Here is a 24533-nt window from a genome sequence, read left to right on the forward strand (position 1 = left end):
ACAGATGGGGGTGGATAGAAGGGATTGTCTGGGGTGTAACTAAAACTATGGTTTAACGTTTGCCTCCCTGCTCTGGAGCAACCTTCCCCAATAGAATGCTGTTCATGTTTTGGATGACAACTCTCATCAGTCCCAGCCAGCACAACACAGGGAAAGGGCCTAGGAGCTATGTGCAGATGGGCTCAGTTTCAAGCTTTAGCACCCACAAGTAGGATTGGGAGAACTTCCTGCCTGAAACACTGGAGAGCTGCTGCTAATTGGTGCAGACAGTACTGAGCTAGATGGACCAATTTTCTGCAAGTGGGATCTTTATGTTCCTCTGCTCTCTTTCCTCCAAACATGGTTCTGCTCATGCCCCCCCGACCACCACCATGTGCACAGACCCATTGTTTGCCATTCTACCGCCATGCAGAAAGAAGTGGTGGCTCAGGATCTCTTCTGGTTAAAGGTCTGCTGCACATGCTGCCTCAAGTTGTGGACCCCATTCCTCACCCTCATTCTCCTTCTGTGCCCAGTCCAGGCTTGCCTCATGCCCACGTCCAAGATCCAAGCTCATGCATGTGTGGTAGTGTTTGTGCCGCAGTCCAACGCTTGTGGCCCATTTCATTCATGGAGAGGCTGCTCTGAAAGGCTTTTTTTTTTTACTTGCGCAGCCGCAGCCCGGCAGCGTTTGGCACATATACAAAGAGAAAGAGAGGACAAAACAAAGAAAAACGAGAGTGCAAGGTTTCTGTGGTGACAACAGTGGCGATTGGTGACAGAAACATGCAGTTTCTCCATGAAGGAGAGGCTTTTCTGAGCTGTGCTGGACCCTCCCTTGCCCCCATCCTGAAACAGATGGTGAATCCTCCCTGCTCCTGTCCCCTTAAAGATGGAGACACTGAGAGACTCACAGCCCCCACCTCCCACACGATAGATAACAAGGAGACAAGCTCCAAATGTGGGGGCCACCACACTTTGACAGGGTCCTGTGCAGGGGGACACTCCCACCCCAGCTCTTTGAGGCTAGGTAAGGTAAAAAAGGGTGACACCCATCCCCAGGCATGGGCCTGAAGGGAAAGATACGAAGACTGCAGGACCCTGCCCCCCAACCCCGGGTCCAGCAGAGCTCTTCAGGCCCAACTCTTTGTCAATAATAAATTAATACAAATAACTGCAACAAGAATATGTACATGGATGTTCCCCCCAGTCCCAGTCCCCTGACTACCCTGACCCTCACTCCAAAATGAGGAACAGGGGGAAGGGGAAGTAGGAGGGGGGTATCGAAAAGGCTCATTGCCTGGATACCAGCCGAATGCCCCATACTTGCTCCAGCTCCACCTCACACATGCTCACACGCTCACACTTGCACACTTCAACAATTAGACAGCCCAGCCCAGGAGGCCCAGATGCCCACCCCTCCCTCCTCCCTTCCCTCCTTGAGTTGCCCATTCAAACAGTATGCCAGGCACTGGTATGGGCAAGGGGCCCGGGGCCCAGAGGACCCCATTTCCCTGAGCTGGCTGCCCCAGCCAGACTAGAGTGAACTGAGTCAAATCCTACCACTTGTGCCCTGAAATAGTCCTTGCGGGGGTCAGTTCAGGCAAAGACAAAGCTCCAGGACAAGGAGTGGGTCCATCGTGTGGCAAGACAACAGCACAGGAACATCCCGTTGGCCCCTCCATGTATGAGTCACTCCAACAGTGGTGGGTGGGGAATGTTGACAGTTCCTTGTCATTTTCATGCAGGCGATTGGCTCTTTCCTTTCCACCCTTCACTGCATTCCGCAGTCCTGGCTCGGGTGGGTTAGCAACCAGGTCTCTCTTCAGCCCTTTGCCCCAAGCACCTGCTCATGTACGCTTTCCTTGCCCCTTGTTGCAGGGCAGCTTAGCTGGAGCCAGAGTTGCGCTGGGGATAATTCCGCATATCCTTGCAGTGTGAGAGAAACTGGGCTACAACTGCATGTCCAGGCCAGGTCTACGAATGCCAGCAAAGAGTATCTGCAAGTCCTCATGGGAACACAAGCGCTAGGCTAAGCCCACACGGCCTGACCTGCGTGACCGTGCGAGTGCAGCGTCCTTGTGACCTGGCGGGAGGTGCTGCACTATACCCGCATTGCAGGGCCAGAGCCCGTTGTCAGGGGCACGGTGGAGCCACAGTCATAGTCAATGTCAATGGCTGCATGAGCGTTGGCCAGGAGGCTGTTGAGAGAGGATCCCGTCTGCCGCTCCCGGAAGCTCTGTATGTAGCTCTACAAGGAGGAGGAAAGCAGAAGATGAGGGTGCTGCCTCCATCCCCCATCTGTGATTGAAACTTCCCTGTGTGGAAGGACTTGCCTGTGACTTGCTCCTGAGTGCTTTGGGCAGGTCCACCTCAATTCCTGGGACAAGGCCCTTCCTAATGGCTGCCACATCACCCTCTCCTTGCAAGTAACCAAGAACCAGCTGTTCTTCCACACAATGCCTTGAGATGTAATAGGATTTATTTTCTCCCACATCTACTGGAAAGGGCTCATAGTGCTTCCTGGGGTAGGGGTAGGAGGAGCTTCTGGTCCTGCTGGAAATGACTGGTAGGGAGGCTGAGGTTTGCCTCTCTGTGCTGTGATCAGGAAAACTAAGGGCTGCAGTGAGGTGTGAACAGTAAAAGTGTGAACAGCAGATGTGCATTATTAGACAGATAATCTGCATATGTCCAGAAGCCACAGACAGCCATTCAATATTCTATGCTGCCTGTCCATAAAAGTTTAAGAATGCGTGTCTGCCATTCACTTGTTCCATATTGGCCATACTGGGGCACTGCCAGAGCCCTGTTACCTTGCAATTTTGAACAGATCACAATACCTTAGTTTTCTACAAAGCTCAACACCCTAGTACAGGGATGGTGCCACAACAGAGCACAGCTTGTCCCAGGCTATTTGTACTTGGGAAGACTTTGGGAATAAATTGATGAGAGACTGGATGTATGCATTGGCTGGCATACTTAAGCATGTTCACTTTCATTTAAAGATCACCCTGTTCTTCTGCTATGTCATGAGGAAGTCACTGCCTTTCCCCCGCATCAATTAGCAAAGCTCCCCAAGGACCACCTGACAACACTATTTGGACTAGGCAGAGAAACCTCCATGGGTTGAGGAGAACTTCCAGAGACACACGAAGAAAATGTTAAGAGACACAGAGCTCTGCTTTTGGATCCCAACTGAAACTGCCAAATGTAGAGCAAAAAGCAGAACTTGGACAAAGTTTCTCTACCCATCTTCCCTCCATTTATGTTATGCCATGGTGTTCTTGTCTCGCACTGGGCTTCCTGCATATAGAGGCATCAATGGGGACAGGAGTGGCCAACAGTGCTGGGAGTCCCACCGAACTGGTTCCCTGCTCCTCTCTCTATGGGAATTCCATACAGATAGTCCGTATGAATGTGGGAAGCAAAGGGTGCAGAAGCCAGAGACACTTCTGTCCTATACAGATGGGTTTCTGAATGTGGGAAGCATGACTGACAGGGCTGGCTCTTAAGGCAGAAGTGTGTCACTGATGATCCAAAAGCAAAGGAAACAAAGCAGGAAAGCCTGGAGGAACAGAACTGGGAGCAAGTTGACTCCCATCAGTCTCTACCCCTAGGGAGCTGGATTCTTTGCAGTGTAATACATACAATCCCACCACCCTAGCCCTGTGCAGGAGGGCACTGGCATTGACTCACTGGGGAGAGCACATCCCCATCAAATCGGCGCACAGGATTAGGCTTGCGGCGGTAGGCAGGCTCCGGTGGGTGGGCCTTGTGTTGCACATGGGGATGGGGGTGTGGCCGCCTCTTCTTCTTCTTCTCCTTGCGTTCTTCTCGTTGCTTGATCCGCATCAGCTGAACACGGCGCTGCTGCCGACTGATAATCACTGTGGGGGGGGGAGGGAGGGAGGGAGGGGCAGGAGAGAGAAGAGAAGGGGGTGTGGTCAGAAGGGGTGGCCCAAGGTACCAAGCAGATGCCACTACTGGAATGCTTTGCTGTGGGATGAAGTGAAAGCCAAAAGCAGAGTTGGGATACCACCTCCCATAACCAGGTAAATTCATAATTGGCAGAGCCAACATGAAGTATTAGGTGTGGTGAATGGGGAATGCACCTGTAGCCTCAAGGTGCAAAGTTCCAAACCATTTTTATTCCAGGAAGCTGCCACTGAGATAAATGAGGTGCCAGCACATATAGCAGCATTTGCTACCTAAGGGAACTAGCCTCCTTTCACTACAGCAGGAATCTCAAGGTGGCTGAGCATGATTCATGCTTTTCATACAAGGCATCACCTGCTAACAGGCTTGTTGCAACTACTGCATATCTGTTTGGATGCAATATGTAGTTTAGCCCTCAGAGAAAAGGGGTACCCTCTGGATGTACCCTCTGTAACTCAGAATAAGAGTTCAAAGCATTAATTGGTTAATTTCTGCTAAATTCTTAACAACAGATAAAAAATAATCCTCAATTTAATTGTTAGGGGGCAGACTTGTGTGTCTTCTCCCCTCTCCCTCAGCCAAATTTGTGGAAAAGGGAACTTCATCATGGCTCCCAGTTTATAACCACAGCTGGGACACAGCCTGTCTTCCTGGCTGAAATCACTAAGATTTTCCTTCTGGCAATAAGAACCACAGGGAAGTGAAGATGACAGTTCAAATTTTACGCCAATGTCCACCCCCCCTTCCTACCCACCCTGCTGCACCGCACTCACCTTCCGTGTGGGAATATCCCTCTGCCGTGACTTTCCACTGCACCAGGACGCCCAACAGTGCCAGGACTGGCCAAGTGCCCAAGATGACCCAGCTGTACCAGCAGATGGGCCGGGCGGGAGCTACCTTGACGCGCTCGTAGACGTACTGCAGCAGCAGGAAGAGCTCGACAAAGTAGTCGGCGGTGGCGGTCATGACGGCACTGCCGAAGACAGCGGTGGAGAGCGTGGTGAAGAGGCGCTGCCACTGCAAGGTGAGCACCGCACACAGCATGCCCACGCCGAGCAGCAAACCGATGGGGATCCAGACGGTAGGCGGGTGGTAGAACTGCTCCATCACCACCAGCGCAGCCACCGCCAGCAGCAGCCCCAGCAGCAGCCCGACCATGAAGAGCCCAACGCTGCGCACAAGCATGGTCACCAGCCCGCAGAGCACCCCGATGCCCAGCCCAATGCCCACGGAGGCCTCAACGCTCAGCTGGGTGTCCAGCACCCGCTCTTTGTAGCACAGCATGAAGATGATCACGGAGCCAAACATCAGTCCTGTCAGGAACATCACCGCCTTGAAGCATCGGTACCCTGAGGAAAGGAAGAAATGGATGCTAGTGGCTGTTGCTGCAGTCAGGAACACAGGACGGGTTGCCCATCTGTTTGGTTGAGCAGGACAGGCTATCCACATTCCTTTGAGCCACCTGCACTGAAAATCCTGGCCTCTGATTTAGGAGGCTCATGCAGAATACCTACGCAATGTCCTACACTTACACACAGAGAAAGATATTCTGTGCTTACCGGTATATCACAAAGGCTGGGAAGTCCTAATATCCAGGGCTTCAAAGAGCATGCTGCCTTACATGAGCATTCACCACACTCCCAACTGATCTGTGTAATGCATAAGTGGATGCACAGCAGTGTCTCAGGGAAAGCCAGTGCTAGCTTTTTCTCCTGGGACGCTGATGCGGTCAGCAAAGGAGCCCCGTTATGCAGTCTGGAAAACTAATGCTAGTTCCTGTAAGTCACATGGACTGGCAAGGACCCATACAGGCTAAAGCACCCACTTGGGTGTCTTCTGTAGAATCAAAAGCATTAACACAGCTCTCTGCTGTTGGAACAGCTTGGAATTACATTAGGTTTACTTATTTATTTCCGTATCAAACTGTTAGCATATTGCATATCAAAATTATAATGATTAACCCCCTCCCTTGTTTAGTGCATTAGGTGTTGAACAGGGAGGGCTAATAGAGCAAGCTAGCAGGAGGCTACAAAAACTGGGAACCTGCCTTTTCCATCTCCCTAGCAGCCTCATCCTAAACATGCATATTCAAAAATGCCCCCATAGTTTTGAGTGCAAGCTCAACGGATTATTGCTGAGCGTGAGTCCCACTTCACGCCTGTTGCAGACATACTGTGACACAGGGCTGGCTTTGAGTGGAATGGGCTCCCTGGGCCTCATAAGGGCACTGAGTTCATTGATCTCCTTTGCCCCCATGCCTCAGCTCAAACTGTCCTCCGGGCACCTAGGACAGCACACAGACCCACCCAAACCCTTTCTCACCAAAGAAGCAGTAGATGATCCCAAAGAGGCAGCACATGGCGCAGACCACCGAGGGTACCACTTGGTAGCGCCGCTCAATCTCCTCCTCACAGCTGTATGTCCGGTCTTGGTTTGGCACGTGCGGCAGCAGCGGGAAACGCAGGGTCTGTACCGTTGACGTCATGGCTCTTCAGGGTCTCCTGGGGCAATGTCAGGCTCCCTACTCCCTCCCCATCACCTGCGGGGGATGCTGTCTCATGGCATTGCTTCCATCTGTGGAGTGAGAGAGAGAGAGAGAGAGATTGAGGGTGGATGGGACAAAAAAGGTGAGACCTGAAGGCATAATGTATTCCGCACTCTGCAGGGCTGTTCCACTCATTAAGAAACAACTCCCACTTTTCTGGAGGCTGCAATGAGGGTTTTAAAAAAAAGTGACGAGATTAGAGATGGGAGCACCCACTAACTCCCTGGGCCCCAAGCCAAGTCCAACTAGTCATTCCTGGCAAGGAAAAAGATGGTTTGAGTGTTGGCAATATATTATGCAAGGGGCAAAGCAGGCCAAGCATCCTAGCTGGGCCTCTAGGATTCCCGTTGATCTTTCTCCACCTCTGTCCCAGGAGTACCAATCTCACTGAGTCACCCCAGCCTCAGCCTGCCAGGGAGCTTAGCAGCATATTCCATGTCGGAATGGAATCAGAGCAATGCTGGGAGGAAGAGGAGGGCGCTGAGCAAGGGATGGGACAACAACAACTTTCCAAAATGGAAAAGCGGGGCGGCGGGGAGCGGGGGGAATGTGGCTATAAAGAGAATCGCCACCGTATGGTCTCCACGGCAACCGAGCAAAGAACAGATGATACTTTTAGCAACGCACATGCTCCCCCACTTCCAACACTCACCCCCACCCCACCCCACCTTCTTCCTCAAAGAACCTGTGGGGTAGGAGAATGAGTCACCAAAGAGGGAGATGTAGCAGTTCGGGGAAAGCATCTGCCAGAGATTTGAGTTTCATTAACCCAGTGTGTGTGTGTGCGGGCTGGCTGGCTGAGAGCAGCTCTGAAGACAAAGGAGGACTGGTTAGTCGGCTGAAGCATCTTCCTTCTTCTTTACCTCTGATGTTCAGCCTTGGAAAGCAGCTGCAAATGCGGATTAGAGAGTCCCTGAGTGCTGTTGTAGGCTAGAGCACCGTCCGCACCCCAACCCCTCCCCATTTCCTCATTTCTGGTGGATTGCAGGCTGGAAGGCACAACAGAGAAAAGCCTTTTGTGTTAGTTCTCCCTTGCTCACACATGCTCAGATCTGTCCAGCACGAGCCGAGCCCTCCCCACTCCAGCAGCCCCCAAGTAAGAAAGGACAGGACACTCTAATGATGCAACTGGGGTTTGGGGGGAGTGTTTCTGAACCCACTTCCAGACAGGTGAGGTTTTTGGAAGCATTGTAGCTAATGTTTAGGGAAGTTTTTAATTTTTAATGCTGTATTGTTTTTAACACTCGATTGGGAGCTGCCCAGAGTGGCTGGGGAAACTCAGCCAGATGGGCGGGGTATAAATAATAATAATAATAATAATAATAATAATAATAATAATAATAATCACCATCGTTATCATTATCATTATTATTGTCCCCTTTCACAGAAGAACCGTGTTTTCAGGGTACGAGCTCAGTGGCATGGGGATGGGTGAGGAGACTTTAAGAAAGCGTGGCTGGAGACATGTTGCCCACAAGCAGGTCAGGAGCCTGGGAAATCTCATCCCAACGTGCGCGCGTCCCCCTCCCCGCCGCCTCTGTCTGTCTGCATGTCTGTCTGTCTGCCTTTCCCCCCTCCCCGCTGACGCCAGCACCAATGGCCGCTAGTACTGAAAGCATGCTGCCTACGGATTGGTGCACTCTCTGTTGCTAAGGGAAACAAGTCATTTTCCCATTGGATGCTGAGAAATTACCAAACGCCGGCCTTCTCCTCGGCTATATCTTTTTCGCTTTGTTTCAGCAACTCGGCTTTTTCCTCACGAAGCCCCGCCCGCTCTTGGAATGTGGCTTTACTTCTCTCTCACGCCCCCCCCCCCGATTCTCTTCAGTTTTTATCCCACCTGCAACCCCCCTCCCCCCAAAAAAGTCGTGTGCCAATGGCCCTTATTCCAAATATGTGTCCTCCCTGCTGGCTCCCCAGACACTTGATAGCCCTCAAACATCCCCTGAAACCCCCACATTACAATTGGCAGAGATAAAAAGGGGCTATCTTGCACACACTATTAGTGCAACCACAGACACAACTTGTGTCACAGAAGGACAGAACAGCTCATCCTAGTGCCACTCGCTTCCCACTCCCAAGTGGCTCCTGGCTTGGCAGGAGAGTGACCCTTGTGACATGGAAAGGCCTGCTATCAAGTTTGGGAGCTACAGATCCAGAAAAAGCACTGCCTGAGGAGGACTGTGCTAACCCAGTTCTTATTCTTAGAAGGATCTAAGGTTTACTTTCATTCAAACAACAACAACATATAGAATATTTGATGTCAGCAAGTAAATCTTCTAGGTATGTGGGTTACACCGAGAATGGCTGACACTAAGAACTTTGGACTTTCCCCCTCCACAGCTCAACACACAAAGAAAAAGCAACTTCAATTTCTGTTGTCACTTCAAGTCAAAGCTGCCCACTGTATGGAGAACGTAGTCAGTCATTTGCCAATGGAAGCTTTACTGCGGTAGGCATGTAACCATTTGACAAGCTGGTCATCCATAACATCCTGCCATAGGCTTCAAAAGGTTATTAGACAGGTCCGTGGAGGATATCAGTAGCTTCTGACTTCATGTTGTGTCTCCAGTGTCGGAGACAATATGCCTTTGAATCCCAGTCACTGGGAATCGCAAGTGGGGAAGGTACTATTGCACCCAGCTCCTGTTTGTGGACTTTCCATGGGCATCTGATCAGCCACTGTGAGAACAGGATGCTAGACCAGATGGGCCACTGACCTGATCCAGCAGGACTCTTCTTATGTTCTTATGCTATCAATGAAGACAATTCCCCCCACATCCATTCCCTGTCAGAAATCTAGGGAAGCAATGGGAATAATGGACCCTCCTCACCACCTGGTAGAAGATGACAGATGACTGTCAAGGTATATGTTACACGGCCATCTGTATTCCCCCTGTATCATCACTATCTGGTTGATCATCGCCTCATGATCTGCACCTCAATGATTCATGTCACACAGTATTCAGACAAGCTGGATCAAGAGATGCAAAGTAAGTACTGTATACCATTCACAGGGAAGTGATAATCAAAACTAACAGAAAGTTGCTTTCCCACTTGTCTCTGCAGAAAACAGAGGGCTGCCTGACAGCAGTAAAATGGGCAAAACTGAGGCAGGCTCTTAACAAATGCAGAGTTAATAGCCACACATTGGGATTTAAATTAGAGGTGTGCTGGGCTCATTCCCAACATCTTCAGAATACCAGGTGCCATGTAGGATTTTCCATCAAGTAACATCAGTGTGAAACTGACTGATCTGGAGTGGGGTTGATATACACCCACCCGCCATACAATCAGGAATGGTCCATGATAAACATTGTAACTGAGCCAGGTAATCCAGGCATCCTGGGTGGAGTAATACCCACAACTGCGGCCAATGTAGTTCCTCCTACAAGCTTCTGTAGTCTATGTCATTAAAAACAGCTTCGAAATATAATTGAAAATGTAAGACCATAAGACATATGGCGGATTAAACCAAAGCTCCATCTACAGTATCCCAGCATCCTGTGGCCAGACAATGACTCTTAGAAGCCCCAAAGCAGAACTGGAGGGCAACAGCCCTTTCCTGTTGTTTATTCCTAGCATTTAAGAATGTAAGAGCGGTCCTGCTGGATCAGACCATAGGCCCATCAAGTCCAGCATCTAGATGCCTCAGGGAAGCCTGCAAGCAATACCTGAGTACTGAACATGTAAGGTGGTTTGGGGAAAGTGGGAGCAAAATGCTTGGTCCGTGTATGTAGTTTATGCCAGGATATCTTGTTGAACACTTTGCTCCTGGATTGGAATTCTGGTCCACTCTAATGAGTGTTTACTTAGGAATCCCATTTAATTCAAGTAAGTGCACATGGGAAGGCAACTTTAAAATCAATAAAGTATTGCCCCCATGTGGGTCAAAGAGCAAAAAATTGCTACTAAATGCAAAGTAGAATCATAGAACTGTAGAGCTAGAAAGGGATTCCTGAGAATCATCTAGTCCAATTCTAACCAACTTTTTGTTGGTATAGCAGTATGCAAGATGTTGAACTAGTCATATCTGTATAACATGTAAGCTTGCATAGTTGAAGCTTGGTGAACCTCAAAAGCCTCCACATTTCTACCATAACAAGATTCAATCAAAAGAAATCACTCACCTAGTTTATATCTCTGAAAATCACACAGATCCATGGAGTTGACACAAACAAACTGTCATGCTCTTGTTCCCAAACAGCAACGTTTGACATCATGCCAGCAACTATCTGCCAAAATCATTCCAAACCTAAATGTGGAAAATCCAGCCCTTAACAGTTTATCTCTAGACAAGCTCCAATTTGTTTTTCTCTGTGGCACAGTCTTTCCAGCTCTCTCCCCCCCACTCCGCACCAAATCCCTGCCAGTTATTCTAATCTCCCTCTTTCCACGTGGTCCTGTTGCCTAGGGAGGAAGAAAGGCCAATGCAGTTCACAGCTAGCTAATGCCTGCTATGGGCCCAGAGGTAGCTCTGATACAGACACAGATACCTGTTCTGTAAGGAGGGGCTCTCAATCTGTAAACCCTGCTAAGAAGTGTGTATCTGAACAAACAAGGTTCTGCCCAGGCTGGCACCAGGTACCACAGCCTGTGACCTTTCCTCTCCTCTGTGGGAGCAGGGAAACTCAAACCTTGATACTTTTCAGTGTTTAATATATTTGAGTGTTGCTCCCCACCCCCAAGGCAGCTAGAGGAGAATCATGACCCTGCTATGGGTTCCAGGCCAACTGGCTCAACTGCAGTCCAGGAATTGGATGAATCCTCTTCCACAGCGATTGAGGACAAGACTGCCCACTTTCCCACAGGCTCTCTTCACGTGTGCCTACACAACCTTTTCGCCCTCAACTAGAGCAGGGAGACTGACCTTTTCATACGAATGTAATCTTAATTATTTCATAGGGAAGAGGAATAGGGAGGCAGAGGAACTTTATTTATACTATTTCCTGGAAACCTGATTGGAGTATGTCTGGGATAGTCCTGGAAACCAGGCCACTCCACAAAGGAGCTGTGCCCAATACTGTAATCCTAGGTTGTCTCAGCAAGGGAGGTGATAAGAGAAGGTTGTGACAATGTAGATTCTGCATGTGAAGTTTTAGGAAAGAAAGACTGGTCTATACCAACAGAAGACACTATGAGGAGGGCATGTTGTGGACTCTTACTTAGTAGGAGTGGGGTAAGGATAGTTGTGGAAGGACTAGGGAGACACTGCCTCACCTTTTGCTGCAGGATGCAGAAACATGAATAACCAAGCTGTTCCTATTTTAGGGGAAAATGCCAAGGCACAATGTTATGCCAGGAACTTTTCTTCTGGGCTAGGGTTAGGCACACCTACTCTGATAGGATCTGTGTGCAATATGGAAGGGAATCCTTGGCACCTTATCCTCTTCCTGCCACTGGGATTACTGTGACAGCTTGCTGAAAAGCTCCTAATGAGAGAATCCTATTAACCTGGGAGTAACCCAGGGGAGTGGCAGTACTTTGAGGCGTATCTGCAAGACAGGGCCCTGTCCTGCAGGTACTCCTAGTTGCACTAACTGCACTATAAGGAAACACTGTGCAGAGTTTTCACAGAGGTGGCAATAAGGTATTTATATTATGTTCTAGGAAGGATTTTTTTAAAAAAAAACATTTAGTAACACTTGTATCGGAAAGCACCCAAATCAACCACACTTGGTACAAAAGTCAGCTGCAAGCATCACACACATATAAACACACACTACCCAGAGCCTGTGGCCTGCACCTAAGAATTTTTTACTCCAGAGAAGGACTAGCTCAGGATCTTCCTGTCTATGCTTCCTCTCAGTGGCCGACTGGAGGGCCCTAGCATAGGATAGCTGTTTTGTGCCTGTAGCTAGTGTGTCTGAAGGCTATCAAGCATGGGGCAGGTTCAAAGGAGAAATTCACTTTACTGGGGCATAGCCAGGTTGCAAGAACCAGATGCTTTCCTGTTCCATGCAAATCTCACATGACCATACCATAGCCTCTCTTCACATTGCCTGGCTCCATGCAGTGCCAGCCCTCTACTGCAATCTGGCTGACAGACTCTATCCCATTCCATAGCAAGACACGCTGACCTTTTCTATTCCCAAGCACAAAGCTTGCCCATCCAACCTTGGACTTGCAGGTGCTTCTGGAAAGGGTTCCTTATTTTGTTTTGCAAGTATTGAGTATGATGAAAACACCCAATCCCTATGTTGACTGCTATCAATTCAAATGGAAAGCAGGACTGGAAAATGTGGTGCTGCAGTCATTGCTCTAAATTAGCCACACTCATACCCCTCTCTAGGAAGCACAACTTTTCTGAAGTAGTTCCTGTGTTGGCATTATGGTGGCTGGTGTAGATTAGCTCCACCATCTTGCATTCCATCTCTCTCCTCTGCCTGCCTGCCATATACCTGGCTTTGTTCATCCATTTACACCTCAGCCTGCTCCATCTACTTATCAGCTTGTTCCTGCCACTAGTACAAGCTGGACCAGGTTTCATTCTTGTTTGGGACTGGCAGATCCCATAAGGGAAGCTGCAGAGTTGCTAGGATACAGAGCTGCAAAGACTTCTGGGGAGCCCGCCAGACTCCCTTTGTTTGGAAAGAGGGGATCCTGGGCTGGTGGACCCATACATGCCTACAGATAGCTATCTTGACTTAGGATACAATGGTTCTCTTTTTGAAGCGGGAGGCATTGTTTGCATCCAGCCAATCGAGGATTTTGCTTTTGTTTCTTTTAAACTCAGCCTTTGTTGACATAGGTTTATGCTAATTAAAAACTAGAAATAGAAGGCTGGGCTTTTATTGTTCTCCCTGCGGGGAATCACATCTAAGCAACACAAGCCAGAAGAAGTAGGGGCTTCAGGCAGACACACTTTTTGGAACTACCCTTCCAGCGGGGTGAGGGAAGGCTGATAATCCCTGAGCCTGGCTAAAGTGTGATGTGTGGCTCACCGCAGCCCTGGACGAGCGAAGCCTGTTGGGTATGTGTGGGGGACAGTCTGGAATAGCACCCGTCCGCTACCCGCTTCATGCGCATCTCTCCCCTCGCTCGCCGGCCTTCAGGGCTGCTTTAGCTTGGCTGCGCGGGTGACGGGCGTCCACGTGAACTCAACCCCGCTGCCTCTCCAACTTCTTCCCACTGCCTGCTGCCCCCGGGCAGGAGAGACAGCGAGGCACGGCCATCCATGGCTTTCCTCTCGCTGGCATTTACCCAGCGCTCCCGGGGCGCCCAGCTCGCTCTTTGTGCGCTTCCCAGTCATTCAGCGCCGCCTTTTTTTCTTTCCTTCTCCAACAATCCCGTTCATTTAATGCTCCGCGATCGAGCCCTCCTTCCCATTTCCCAGCCCAGCGGCGGTGGCGGCGACCGTCTCTCTCTCCCTCTTCCCTCCGTCTCCCTTTCTCCTCCGGCAAGGGGCGCTGCAAAGGAGGAGCAGCAGACCCAGCCAGCAACCCTCTCCCTCTCCTCTTCCACGCGGCGGTTCCCCCCCTACCTGCGCGGCCCGGCCTCGAACCCGGCCCGCCAGAGCCCGCCCGGCTCGGCCCGGTGCTGAGGGACAGCTCCGCGTGACGTCAGCGCCCAGGTCCTCTCCCTCGGCCGCCCCCCCTCCTCCGCCGCTCCTCGCGCGCACGGCGGCCGAGAAAGGCTGCCTGGAGCGGATGCAGCCAGGCGAGCGCCACGGACACAACAAATAGGCTGCTGCTGCTGCTGCTGCCGCCGCCGCTGCTTCTTCCTTCCGTTCCCCTTCCAGCTCCTCCCTCGCCGTCCGCCCCCAACCCTCCTCATCCCCCGCGCCGCTTGGGGCCTGGAGCGCGCGGCGGTGGTAGTGGGGGCTCCGCACAGGCGAGCGTGTGTCACACAGGCACGCACACCCGCAGAGCCTCCCCCACGGGATCCTATCCGCTCAAGGAGCACTTGTTAGGCATTCATCCCCCCCCTTCCAGTGCGTTGCGTCGGCGGGCCCTTGGCGCTTCCCTATTGTCATGGCACTGCATCAATCGCCGCCTTGGTGGATCTCTCTACCCCTCCCCCGCTCCCCGCCTCGCGCTCCGATTTTGGCTTCCTCCCCGCCCCCCGCGCTCCGCACTACCTGCGATCCTTACTATGTTGTGCACCACCACTGTGCAATCCCGCTTGCCGGACAGCCTACGCTGGTTCCTTCGCCATATGGCACCTTGTGAGACTGTCCACTTCTGCCCCGCCCCCAACTGCATTGCTCCAGCGGCTTCGACGGTCTACCTCTGGCTGGATTGCAACTATTGTTTGCATCGCTCCCCGCTCCAGTGCAGTGCATTTCCCAGCCCTGCTGTAATGTAAAAACAAAAAAACACTCCATTTAGAGAAAAAAAATGTTTTGTTTTAGTTTTTTTGTCTAGGAAAAGCTTTCTACTAGCAGAGACACACCATGTAAACAATGTTTTATGTGCTGAGACATCCCAGTCTCTGGGGTGAATGCAGCCCCACCACCTTGGAGTCTCTGCCTTGACGTGCCTCAGGACTGAGGCTCTCCTAAGGCCATGCCCCCTCATCAGCCCTGCTCTGTGCCCCCCTCCAGCATTATTGGTTTGAATGGGTAGCTGAACTCTGTCTGATAATGCCTCTTTGTATGTGGTTCTACACCCGCTTGCTTGTTTGGAAGAGGAAAAGATGGGGGTCAGGTTGTGTAGAAACATCTCACATTTGCTTTTTCTGGAATGTACCCTGCTGAAGAAAGGTAAGAATCACTTCCATTGCGCCATCCACTTTTGTCTGTGGGCCTACATTCCTACCACCATGTGTGATTCCTTGACTTGGCTGTTCTTTCTGTTATTTGTTAAATTTGTATCCTGGAATTTGTCCCAAAGGAGCCCAGGGCAGCAAACACTTCAGTAATAACAATACAATTGAATACATTTTAAAACGGTTAAAAACACACAGAAAACAATAGAACACAAGGTGCCACTATGGTTTGGCTACCCTCTCCACAGATAAATTACAGACACCATCCAGTAGCCAAACCATAGTGGCACCTCCGGATGCTGCACCCCCCTGCAATCCCTACACAGATCTGGCTGGCACAGGGCACAAAACCACAGCTCGCCCCTATACACGAAGCCAAGCCAGAGCACAACTAAGTGCAGTACAGCCATCTTCTCAGAAAAACTCTTCACAAGCTCAAGAGGTCAAGACACGAAAGCTTTAGCAACTAATCCACACTTAATGACCCACCTAAGTGGTACTCAGAATATCACTCAAGAAATCACTCAAGATATCCCTCAAGTAATTAAGGAACAAAAGAAGAAAAAGCACACTAACCTGGGAACTTCCTCTCTGCCCAGAACGTTGGAGGCTATACACCACACCCCCTCAACAGTATTTATAGGAACTCAAACACTGAGATCCTGCTCTGTTCCAGTAACAAGAAGCCGAAAGCACCAGCCTGAAGATGACGAGTGAGACCTCGTCGAAACGTCGCCTAGACACCCCAACTCTTACACGGGAAGACACCCGAAGACACCAAAACCTGCATTCCTGTACCCGTGAAAATCTACGAAAGCAAATATATATATATATATATATATATATGCTATTGGACTACAACTCCCATCATCCTGACCACTAGTCTTGTAACTAGGAATGATGGGAGTTGTAGTCCAACAACATATGGGGACCCGTGGCTTAAACTGTTAATGTGGCCTGACCATATGCACAGAAATCTGTAGCTCTCATTGCCATGTGGTCCAGGAACTGCAGCTTCTCCGTGTCCACAACCATTGGGCTGGATTTTTATTTGCTGCCCCTCACATGTAGGACAGTAGCCAAATCAGTTGCGTTTGGATTACAGGAGGGATATGAGCTATGAGCTTGGCAGGGAAGCCAGATATCCCTGAACCCCAGAGGTCAGTCATTCCACTGGCTTAGGCACGTCATCGAAACTGCTCAAGGCTGAATCCCACTTACCATCTGCTGAGCTCCCTGTGTCATGAGAAGAAGGAGGAGGTTGTGTGGGAATGATGATGAGGCACTGCTGCTCCTACTGCCATCTCCTCCCTTCCCACTCTCAGCCTTTAGCAGCTAAGACAGTTTAGATCCTCCTCTGCTGTGCCAGGTGATTAGCTCTGGCCTGTAGCCTAGAGAAACCTTTATTTAAAGGTCTTAGTAATATAGTCAAGCAGGAATGCATATGTATGCATATCCACCTCTAAAGGTTATGTGGTTGTATAAGACTTGGTGATGTCACTCGTGTATTGTCAGCACATCAGAATGTTTTTTAAATTTATTTTTTATTGTCTGGGCATCAGAACCCTAATCCCAGTCGCTCTGGCCGGTAAAGCAGTCTTCTTAGCCTGTCACCAGCTTAACACTTATCTGGATGGGGATAAGTAGCTGATGCACCAAACCTTTCTTAGCCATATTCCTGCTGCCTTAAAGCACAAGGCCTACTGAGTTTCAGCTCAGACCAGCCTACCTCTTTGAAGTATATGGCACAAATCCAAGTGCAGTAAGCACCAAGTGTACATATATCAAAGGAATTTGGGGTTTTTTTGGGGGGGGGGAGGATCAAGGGTAAATGGGCTGAGAGAGAGCCAATTAATAGCAAAGGAATAAATGCAGAATGCCATCTTTGCCCACCATAGCTGCAAAGTATACATCGTTACAACCACCCTGAAAATAAGCCCATAAAAGTTACCAGTCTGCAAAGGGTGGTCTGTTTACTTGCTAGTGAAGGTTGGCAGATGAAGGACAATGAGCTTGGTCCCTTCTCCAGCAACCTGCTGCATTTGTATGCTGCTCACAAAGATGCGGGGGGGGGGTTGCTTCTATCCCCATGCAGCAGCCCACTTGATTTCTCTCCTGGCATCAGAGAAGGGATGGGGTACCCCTTCTCCACCAGCCCAAACCTTTGCCTGCTTGCACTTACTTGTTGCCTATGCCTACCACACAACAGCTCAAATGCAAGGCTGAGTCTGAGTTCTAAAGCAAAACACCAGGCTTTTCACATTAAATCAGTTTTGTGAGTCTGAGAAAAATAATAAGACTGAATGAATATCAGACTCATAATTGTTTTTGGATTCTAATGAAACTTTAATATAATGTGCTTGAAGGTGTGTGTGTGTAAAAGAGAGGGGGTTTTTTTGGGGGGGGGTTATCCCCAAGGCTATCCTTGGGTATAGATAGCCTTTGTGTGTCATTGTGTGATAGTGCAATCCTATGCATGTTTACTCAGAAGTAAGTCCCACTACATCTAATGGAACTTACTCCCTAGTAAGTGTGTTTAAGATTGCAGTCTGATTCATTAAAGATCTGGTACATGAAATGCTAGTGGCTTGAGGCTAATGCCAATTCTAGGAGTGGCACTGTAAAGATGATGTAGGAAGGGAATAAAAATAAGGTTTTTTATGTAGTCTGGCCAGCTGGAAATAACAGGGCTCCTGCACCTTATGTGGAAAAGGGAATTTCAGCAGGTGTTGCTTGTCATGCAATGTACACTTGATAGCATATTTTCTTCTGTGTGGCTGTTAAAGCTGCAGTAGCCCTGTGCCCTTTTCCATCTGGCAGTTCTAGTTTTGTGTTTCTTTCTTGTACATTTAAAGCATATCCAACACATATTTAAAGGGCATGATTTCCCTCCAAAGAATCCTGGGAACTGTAGTTTGTAAAGGATGCTGGGAATTGTAACTTTGTGAGGGAAACTACAGCTCCCTGTTTCTTTGGGGGGTGCCATGCGATTTAAATGTCAGTTGGATATGCTCTAAATTAGAGCTTTCCGAAGTGTGTGTCATGACACGTTAGTGTGTTGGCTGCAGTGGTGGTGCGAATGCTTCCCGCACTCATCCCAGGACAGGCAAGGGGTTAGTTTAACCTCTGGTTTGCTAGTAAAACTGAATTACTGTGTCGTGAAATGATGCATGTCTAAAAAGTGTGTCACCAACATGAAATGCTTGGAAAGCTCTGCTCTAAGTGGATGGTGTGGATCTGCCTAAAGTTGTGCAATTCTGCAACACTTCTGAAAAATGATGTGGAAGGTACTTGGGTCACAGGTTCTGATACTAGGGTTTTATACGAAAAATGTAAAAGTAATACTGTAGATATATATTGTGTGTGTGTGCATGTTACATGGTTTTAGCTGATCTATGAGGCTCTGTAATGAAAAGCCAAATTACTTTTAAGTAGGGTTTAGACATAAATGCAATAATAAATCAAGTTCAAAATTGGAGCTGAGAAGAGTGCCCTAGATGTCACAACACTGAATATATTCATTAATGACTAGATAAAATAAATAAAGATACTTTGCAGCTAAACTTTCAGGTGATACAACAGGAACAGCTGTAAATGAGGTGAAGAATTAGTTTTTAATCAAAAGTAATTAATGGATTAATGCATGAATAATTTTGAGCATTGTAATGACCATGATAACAATTTTACAAAGCCAAAAATAAGGCACTGTGCATTGGTAAGAAAAACACTAAAATGAGAATGCTAGATAGCTTGATCCTATCTACCTTGGCTCAACAAAATCATTTTACCCACAGGCCATATTATTTTCTTCTGCAGCTGAGTTCATTTTGAAAACAAGCTGCAAGTGAGTCAAATTAAGTGCATCAGATTTAGGCTAATGAAATTAGTTTCCTGACGAGTACAAGCTGTGGGATTGCCTTCCTTGGAAGTTGTTTCTTAAATGACGGGCCCCTTCAGGCATAAGCATTCATCATTATTTATGCTCGTGATCCTCGGTGGTGATTATACACAATCATGCTTTCATAACAATTTGTGCCTGCAAAATGTTTTGGGCATCATGTAGTTTCCTGCTAAAATCCTGTAACTTTTCATGCCCCAAAGTGTGCCACAAATGATGCCTCCTGTCACTATTTTGTGGGTGGGACACAAGTGTAGGCTTGAACTTTAGATTTGCTGGTCCATTGAAGGGCTCCATCATGGGCTTAGCCAGGATTTATTTTAGGGGGACAGGCATTATGTTGGTGGGGGGCAGAACAGAGTTATCTGCCATGCAATTGGTCAGTTAAGTATTTTTATTTATTTACTTGATTTAAGGGGGCAGCTGCCACCCACCCATGGGCTCCATTGCCCTAGTGGAACAAATCCATTTAAAAAAAGAATTAGACTTTTTGCAGTTTGGAAGGTGACATGGAAATGCACTGAAAAGAGGGTAATGGCTACCAAGAAGGGGTAAAAAAACTCTACAAGCAAATCAGGATAAATGCTAAATAAACAGGTTGTCTGGAGGAGCCCACAGTATGTGAAATGGCTTCCTCAACACGTAGGAGGTCTGATCTATACATACAGCAGAATATGGTAGTAAAGACCTGTTGTGATATGATGTAAACAAAGCCGGGCCTAAGATTAGGCAAACTAAGGTGAACAGCTGGGGCTGGGCAGGGGGCAACAATGGCAGCTCCCTGGCTGTTCCTCTCAGGTCTCCCATCTATTTCCCTTTGTTGGATGACAGATGCTTCAGTACTACCCCTCCTGTCCTCTCTAAACTGGCTTAGGTACAGCAGAGGACCTCATCCCTAGTTGTTGAAGTAAGATTCTGCTGCCAGGCTTGCATGCTTCCGTGTGGGCAGCAGGCACCATTTTGCCTTTCACTGACCCTGAAATGAAAATATATTAGGTTGCATTTGAATCCTGCCCCATATACAAATAAACTCCCATCTGTAGAATGTAACTAGTAGGCCCGATCAATTCATCTGTCTCCTGAGAAATCTCTATGTGGGACAAGAAGCTACAGTTAGAACTGGATATGGAACAAGTGATTGGTTCAAAATTGGGAAAGGAGTACGACAAGGCTATATATTGTCTCCCTGCTTATTTAACTTATATGCAGAATTCATCATGCAAAAGGCTGGGCTGGATGAATCCCTAGCCGAAATTAAGATTGCTGGAAGAAATATCAACAACCTCAGGATATGCAGATGACACAACCTTGATGGCAGAAAGTGAGGAGGAATTAAAGAACCTTTTAATGAGGGTGAAAGATGAGAGTGCAAAATATGGTCTGAAGCTCCATCACCTCCTGGCAAATAGAAGGGGAAGAAATGGAGGCAGTGAGAGATTTTACTTTCTTGGGCTCCATGATCACTGCAGATGGTGACAGCAGTCACGAAATTAAAAGACGCCTGCTCCTTGGGAGAAAGGCGATGGCAAACCTAGACAACATCTTAAAAAGCAGAGACATCACCTTGCCAACAAAGGTCCATATAGTAAAAGCCATGGTTTTCCCAGTAGTGATGTATGGAAGTGAGAGCTGGACCATAAAGAAGGCTGATCGCCGAAGAATGGATGCTTTTGAATTATGGTGCTGGAGGAGACTCTTGAGAGTCCCATGGACTGCAAGAATATCAAACCTCTCCATTCTTAAGGAAATCAGCCCTGAGTGCTCACTGGAAGGATAGATCCTGAAGCTGAGGCTCCAATACTTTGGCCACCTCATGAGAAGAGAAGACTCCCTGGAAAAGACCCTGATGTTGGGAAAGATGGAGGGCACAAGGAGAAGGGGACGACAGAGGATGAGATGGTTGGACAGTGTTCTCGAAGCCACAAACATGAGTTTGACCAAACTGCGGGAGGCAGTGGAAGACAGGAGTGCCTGGCGTGCTCTGGTCCATGGGGTCACAAAGAGTTGGACACGACTAAACAACAACAGTAGGCTGCAACCCCTGTAACTAGCACAAAACTACTCCAGTAGTTTTCTGCTTGCATGGGGCCTGATTTTGTGTGCTATGCTGTGCTATTTTGCACCTTCAAAAATGGATAATGTGGAAAAAATGAAAAACACAAAACTTGAAACTGTTAAATTTATTTTAAATTGCAGTAATAATACAACAACGTTTCATCATTTTTTCTCAAATACCAGAAGAAAATGTTTTGGCACACAAATCATTTTGAACAATCTTGTGAAGAGCGAAGTTAAATTTTAAGTCTCTTAAAAGTTTCAGTCTCAGGCACATCAAAATCTCACTCCTTTGCCAATTTTGCCACCAAATCCTTCAGGTCAAGTGATGCTTGGGCATGCTCAGTTGATATGGTTGCCAAGCCAACAGGTCTCTTTTCCAAACACTGTTGAGCGTGTGCAATTTTTGTAAGTTTGAGCTCTGAGAAATGGCGTTCAAAGTACAAAATAAAAGCAAAATATTGTTAGAAATTCCCAAGGTATAACAAAAAGTAAACTACATAAAATTGCACCCCTCCGAGGTCTGGGAGCCCCGCGAGGCCTCCACCTCTAGCAGCATGAGAACGGGTTGCACTCCAGTTCCCTCCCTGCAGCATCATCACAAGCAGCAGCAGCAGCGGAAGTTTGCCTGGCTCACGCGGGACAGCTGGGCCCGCGGACCCCCCGCCCGCTCTCGCCGCACCTTCTTTCAATCAACGGTCCAGAAAACCTAAGGCGGGCTTTGACGAGCGCGCATCTTCGGGCGGGCATTGGCTGGGGGTGCGGCCGGCCCAGTGACGTCGAGCGGAGGGGGCGGGGATTGCGCGGGGGTGACACGTCGGACGGCGCCGGCGGCGGATCTCCTGCGAGACAACCCAGGAGCGGCGCCTCCCCTGCCCACCGCCCCTCGCGCCTTCCGCCCTTCTGCTGCCTCGCGGGTCGGGATGGGGCGGCTCTAGACCAATAAGGCTCCGAATCCCGCAAGTGTTCCAGAATTGGGCCGGCCCGCCCCGCCCCCCTCCGTTGCTTGGCAGCGGCGGCCCCTCCCCCTTCCCAGGACCCGAAGCCGGGACCCGGTTCGCTGCCCCCCTTTGCTCCGGCGCCTCGTCGGAGCGGCCCTTCCTGGCAGGAGCCACCGACCCCCATGACCCCTGGGCCTGCCGGAGAGGCCCCCTGGTGACCTTCGTGGGCAAGAGCCCCCGGGCTCCTTGGCCTCAGGACTCCCCACAGCTTCCCCCCTTCCCCTCAGGAGGTTTAAAGGCACGCCCTTGAGCCCCTTCCCCTGTTTGGCCACCGAGGCGCCCCTTCCGGTGTCCCCTTCAACTCGAGACAGCCCCCCCCCCCTTGCCACGCTGCCCTGCTTGTGCCCAGGTGCCCCAGCCTCTTCCCAGCACACTGGCGCCATGCGCTTCTCCCTGGTGCTGTCCCTCCTGCGCCCTGTGGGGCCTGTGGTGGTCGGGGTGTCCCTGGGCTTCACCCTCAGCCTGCTCAGCGTCACCTGGGTGGAGGAGCCCTGCGGCCCCAGCCAGGGCAGCCTGCGAGATGGGGGCATGGAGCAGCAGCAGCACCAAGGCGGGCAGGGCAACGCCGCCCGCAAGCCCAACTCCGTCCCTGCGGGGATGGGCACGGAGCCTGAGCAGAGCTGGGAGCCCCGCGTCCTGCCCTACAAGCCTCCCAACCCGGGCAAGGCTGCCAAGAAAACTATCAGGTATGGGGGGGGGGAGGAAATGGGGTGGCTTGGGAGAGCAAAGGGTGTGTATTGAAAAGGGAACAGGAAAATGGGCTTTGGCCCAAATGTAATCTCAAGGTAATCTGGCCACTGTTTGGGTTCCCGTGGAATTTAGAGGCTCACAGGTAGGTGTAATTTGCGGCCTCTTTGTTATACTGCGGTGGTCTTGTGATGGGAATATGCCACATTATGTGACCTATTAGTGGTTCCATGATGTAGCTGCTGGCCTGTGGACATAAATACTTGTATGTAAGCAATCTTTTCATAATGCTGAATGAAACCAGTATAACATTCGATCAATATAGTGTTCACTCTCATAGCAGCCCTATGGAGGTAGGTGACAGGGACTTGTGACTGGCCCGAGGCCACACAGTTAAACCCTGATATAGGTGGGACTTTAATCCATGCCTCCCACGTGCAACACCTAACTGCCTATTCAGATGTGGTAAGCACATCCATAGTTGGCCTATGTTCAGAACAAACGTGCAGATTCATGGCCTGTTTCCTGTGGTGGTTCCAGTCAGAGGTTGGTTAAGGGTCTTCAGGGCTCTGTGGGCTGGGGGAGAGCTTTGTTGTTGGCATCCACCTATCTCAAGTGACATAGAGGTGTGCCTCCACGGGTGAAGTCGAACCACTGTGTTGGCATCACTGAAGTGACCTCCCAGGGGCACAAGGCTGGGCAGTATGTATGGGAGGTCCTGGGCTGCCCAGACAAGAAGACCCCCCTCTCGGCCTCACTGATGTGGTCCAAAGGAAGCAGAGCAATATGTTTGACACCAGCTTGGCTGCAGGAGTTGCTGGAAGGAGGCATACAAGATGCCAAGCAACCTAAGGGTTTACTCCTTTGCCTTTTCTTCTCCTGAAGATATTCTGCAAGGCTTAAAACTTGCTTTTTGAGAAAACTCGGCCTTGGATGAAAAAGCTATGGAGGGCCATGGTACAACAGAGCCAATCCCTGATTGTGGGCATGGAGTGCTATGGTTCTCTGAGCCCCCTTCTTTCTGCCTCCTGCATTCAGACTGCTGCCCTCCTTTTTATGACATCCCACAGGAAAGCTTGGGGCTGTGTTCTTCCTATTCAGGAAGTCTTTCAGTACAAATAGTTTCCTTTGAAAGGAAATGGGCTTGAGCAGTGCTTTTCTCAGGGGGTATGCAAGGGTACACAGTAACTGTACCTCTTTTTGTTGTTGTTAAAAAGTGTGGCACTTACTGTAACAACTTTATGGTGTGTACCAGCACCTACTGTATTTTTCTAGAAAAAAAGCACTGGGCTTGAGTAAAGAAAAGCAATGATGGGCTATTGCTGTTCCAGAGGTAGCTGAATGAGGGCTTAATCAAACAACAGTGTATATCTTGGGCTTCTGCAGAACCTTTCAACACAGTTGTTTCTCCTCCCTTAATAAATGTAATAATATTTTTAATTCTTATAGCACTTTAGATGTTCAAAATATTTCATTTATTTTATCGGTCTGTAATCCTTACTATAACCTTTTAAGCTAAGTCAGTATTATTATCCGCCAGATTTAGCAGGCGGGCAGAGAATGAGATAAATGAAGTACCTAAGGCTACCTAGTGCAGGGGGTTTCACATATTCTACCCCAGGACCTACTTGCAGTGGCTGAAAATTGCTGAGGCCCACCAGTCAAAAAATAGTGGTGTATTATTATTTTTATTACATTTATGTACCACCTTTTCCTCCAAGGA

The 24533-nt window shown here is 49.2% G+C and overlaps 3 protein-coding genes across 9 annotated transcripts in view; 2 read left to right on the plus strand and 1 right to left on the minus strand.

Moving 5' to 3' along the window:
* Positions 1–24533, plus strand: part of OBSL1 (obscurin like cytoskeletal adaptor 1) — a 164772-nt gene that overhangs the window by 61825 nt on the left and 78414 nt on the right. The gene's annotated exons all lie outside the window — the stretch shown is intronic.
* On the minus strand, positions 625–14682 carry TMEM198 (transmembrane protein 198). 6 transcript variants are annotated; one of them, XM_083473881.1, is made up of 5 exons: positions 14554–14682; positions 6238–6489; positions 4689–5264; positions 3676–3866; positions 625–2230 (listed from the first exon to the last, which is right to left on the minus strand). In XM_083473881.1, exons 2-5 carry the CDS (start codon positions 6398–6400, stop codon positions 2084–2086), a joined length of 1077 nt encoding a protein of 358 aa, XP_083330007.1. In that variant the 5' UTR covers positions 6401–6489; positions 14554–14682; the 3' UTR covers positions 625–2083. The 6 variants fall into 6 exon arrangements, with proteins under 6 accessions (XP_083330007.1, XP_083330006.1, XP_083330005.1 ...); XM_083473880.1 differs by having other exon boundaries at positions 14541–14660; XM_083473879.1 differs by lacking the exon at positions 14554–14682 and adding an exon at positions 13944–14447.
* CHPF (chondroitin polymerizing factor) overlaps positions 7850–24533 on the plus strand; it is a 34258-nt gene continuing 17574 nt past the window's right edge. Inside the window, exon 1 of one of the 2 annotated variants that reach the window (XM_083472894.1) lies at positions 7850–9453. Coding sequence is in view for 1 of the 2 variants with exons in the window: in XM_083472893.1 (XP_083329019.1) it covers positions 22505–22809 (305 nt within the window). In the remaining variant the exon portion in view is untranslated. Of the gene's footprint in view, positions 9454–21342; positions 22810–24533 lie in introns of those variants that run through there. The other variant, XM_083472893.1, reaches the window with a different exon arrangement.

This window comes from Podarcis liolepis (genome assembly GCF_965112155.1).
Source record: "Podarcis liolepis genome assembly, chromosome: 1".
Classification (NCBI taxonomy): Eukaryota; Metazoa; Chordata; class Lepidosauria; order Squamata; family Lacertidae; genus Podarcis; species Podarcis liolepis.

Coding starts and splice junctions, on each gene's coding strand:
- TMEM198 (XM_083473881.1), bottom strand. CDS start 6,400: ATGACGTCAACGGTACAGACCCTGCGTTTCCCGCTGCTGCCGCACGTG. Junction 5,265..6,237: donor GATCATCTACTGCTTCTTTG/GTGAGAAAGGGT, acceptor TCCTTTCCTCAG/GGTACCGATGCTTCAAGGCG. Junction 3,867..4,688: donor GGGATATTCCCACACGGAAG/GTGAGTGCGGTG, acceptor CCCCCCCCACAG/TGATTATCAGTCGGCAGCAG.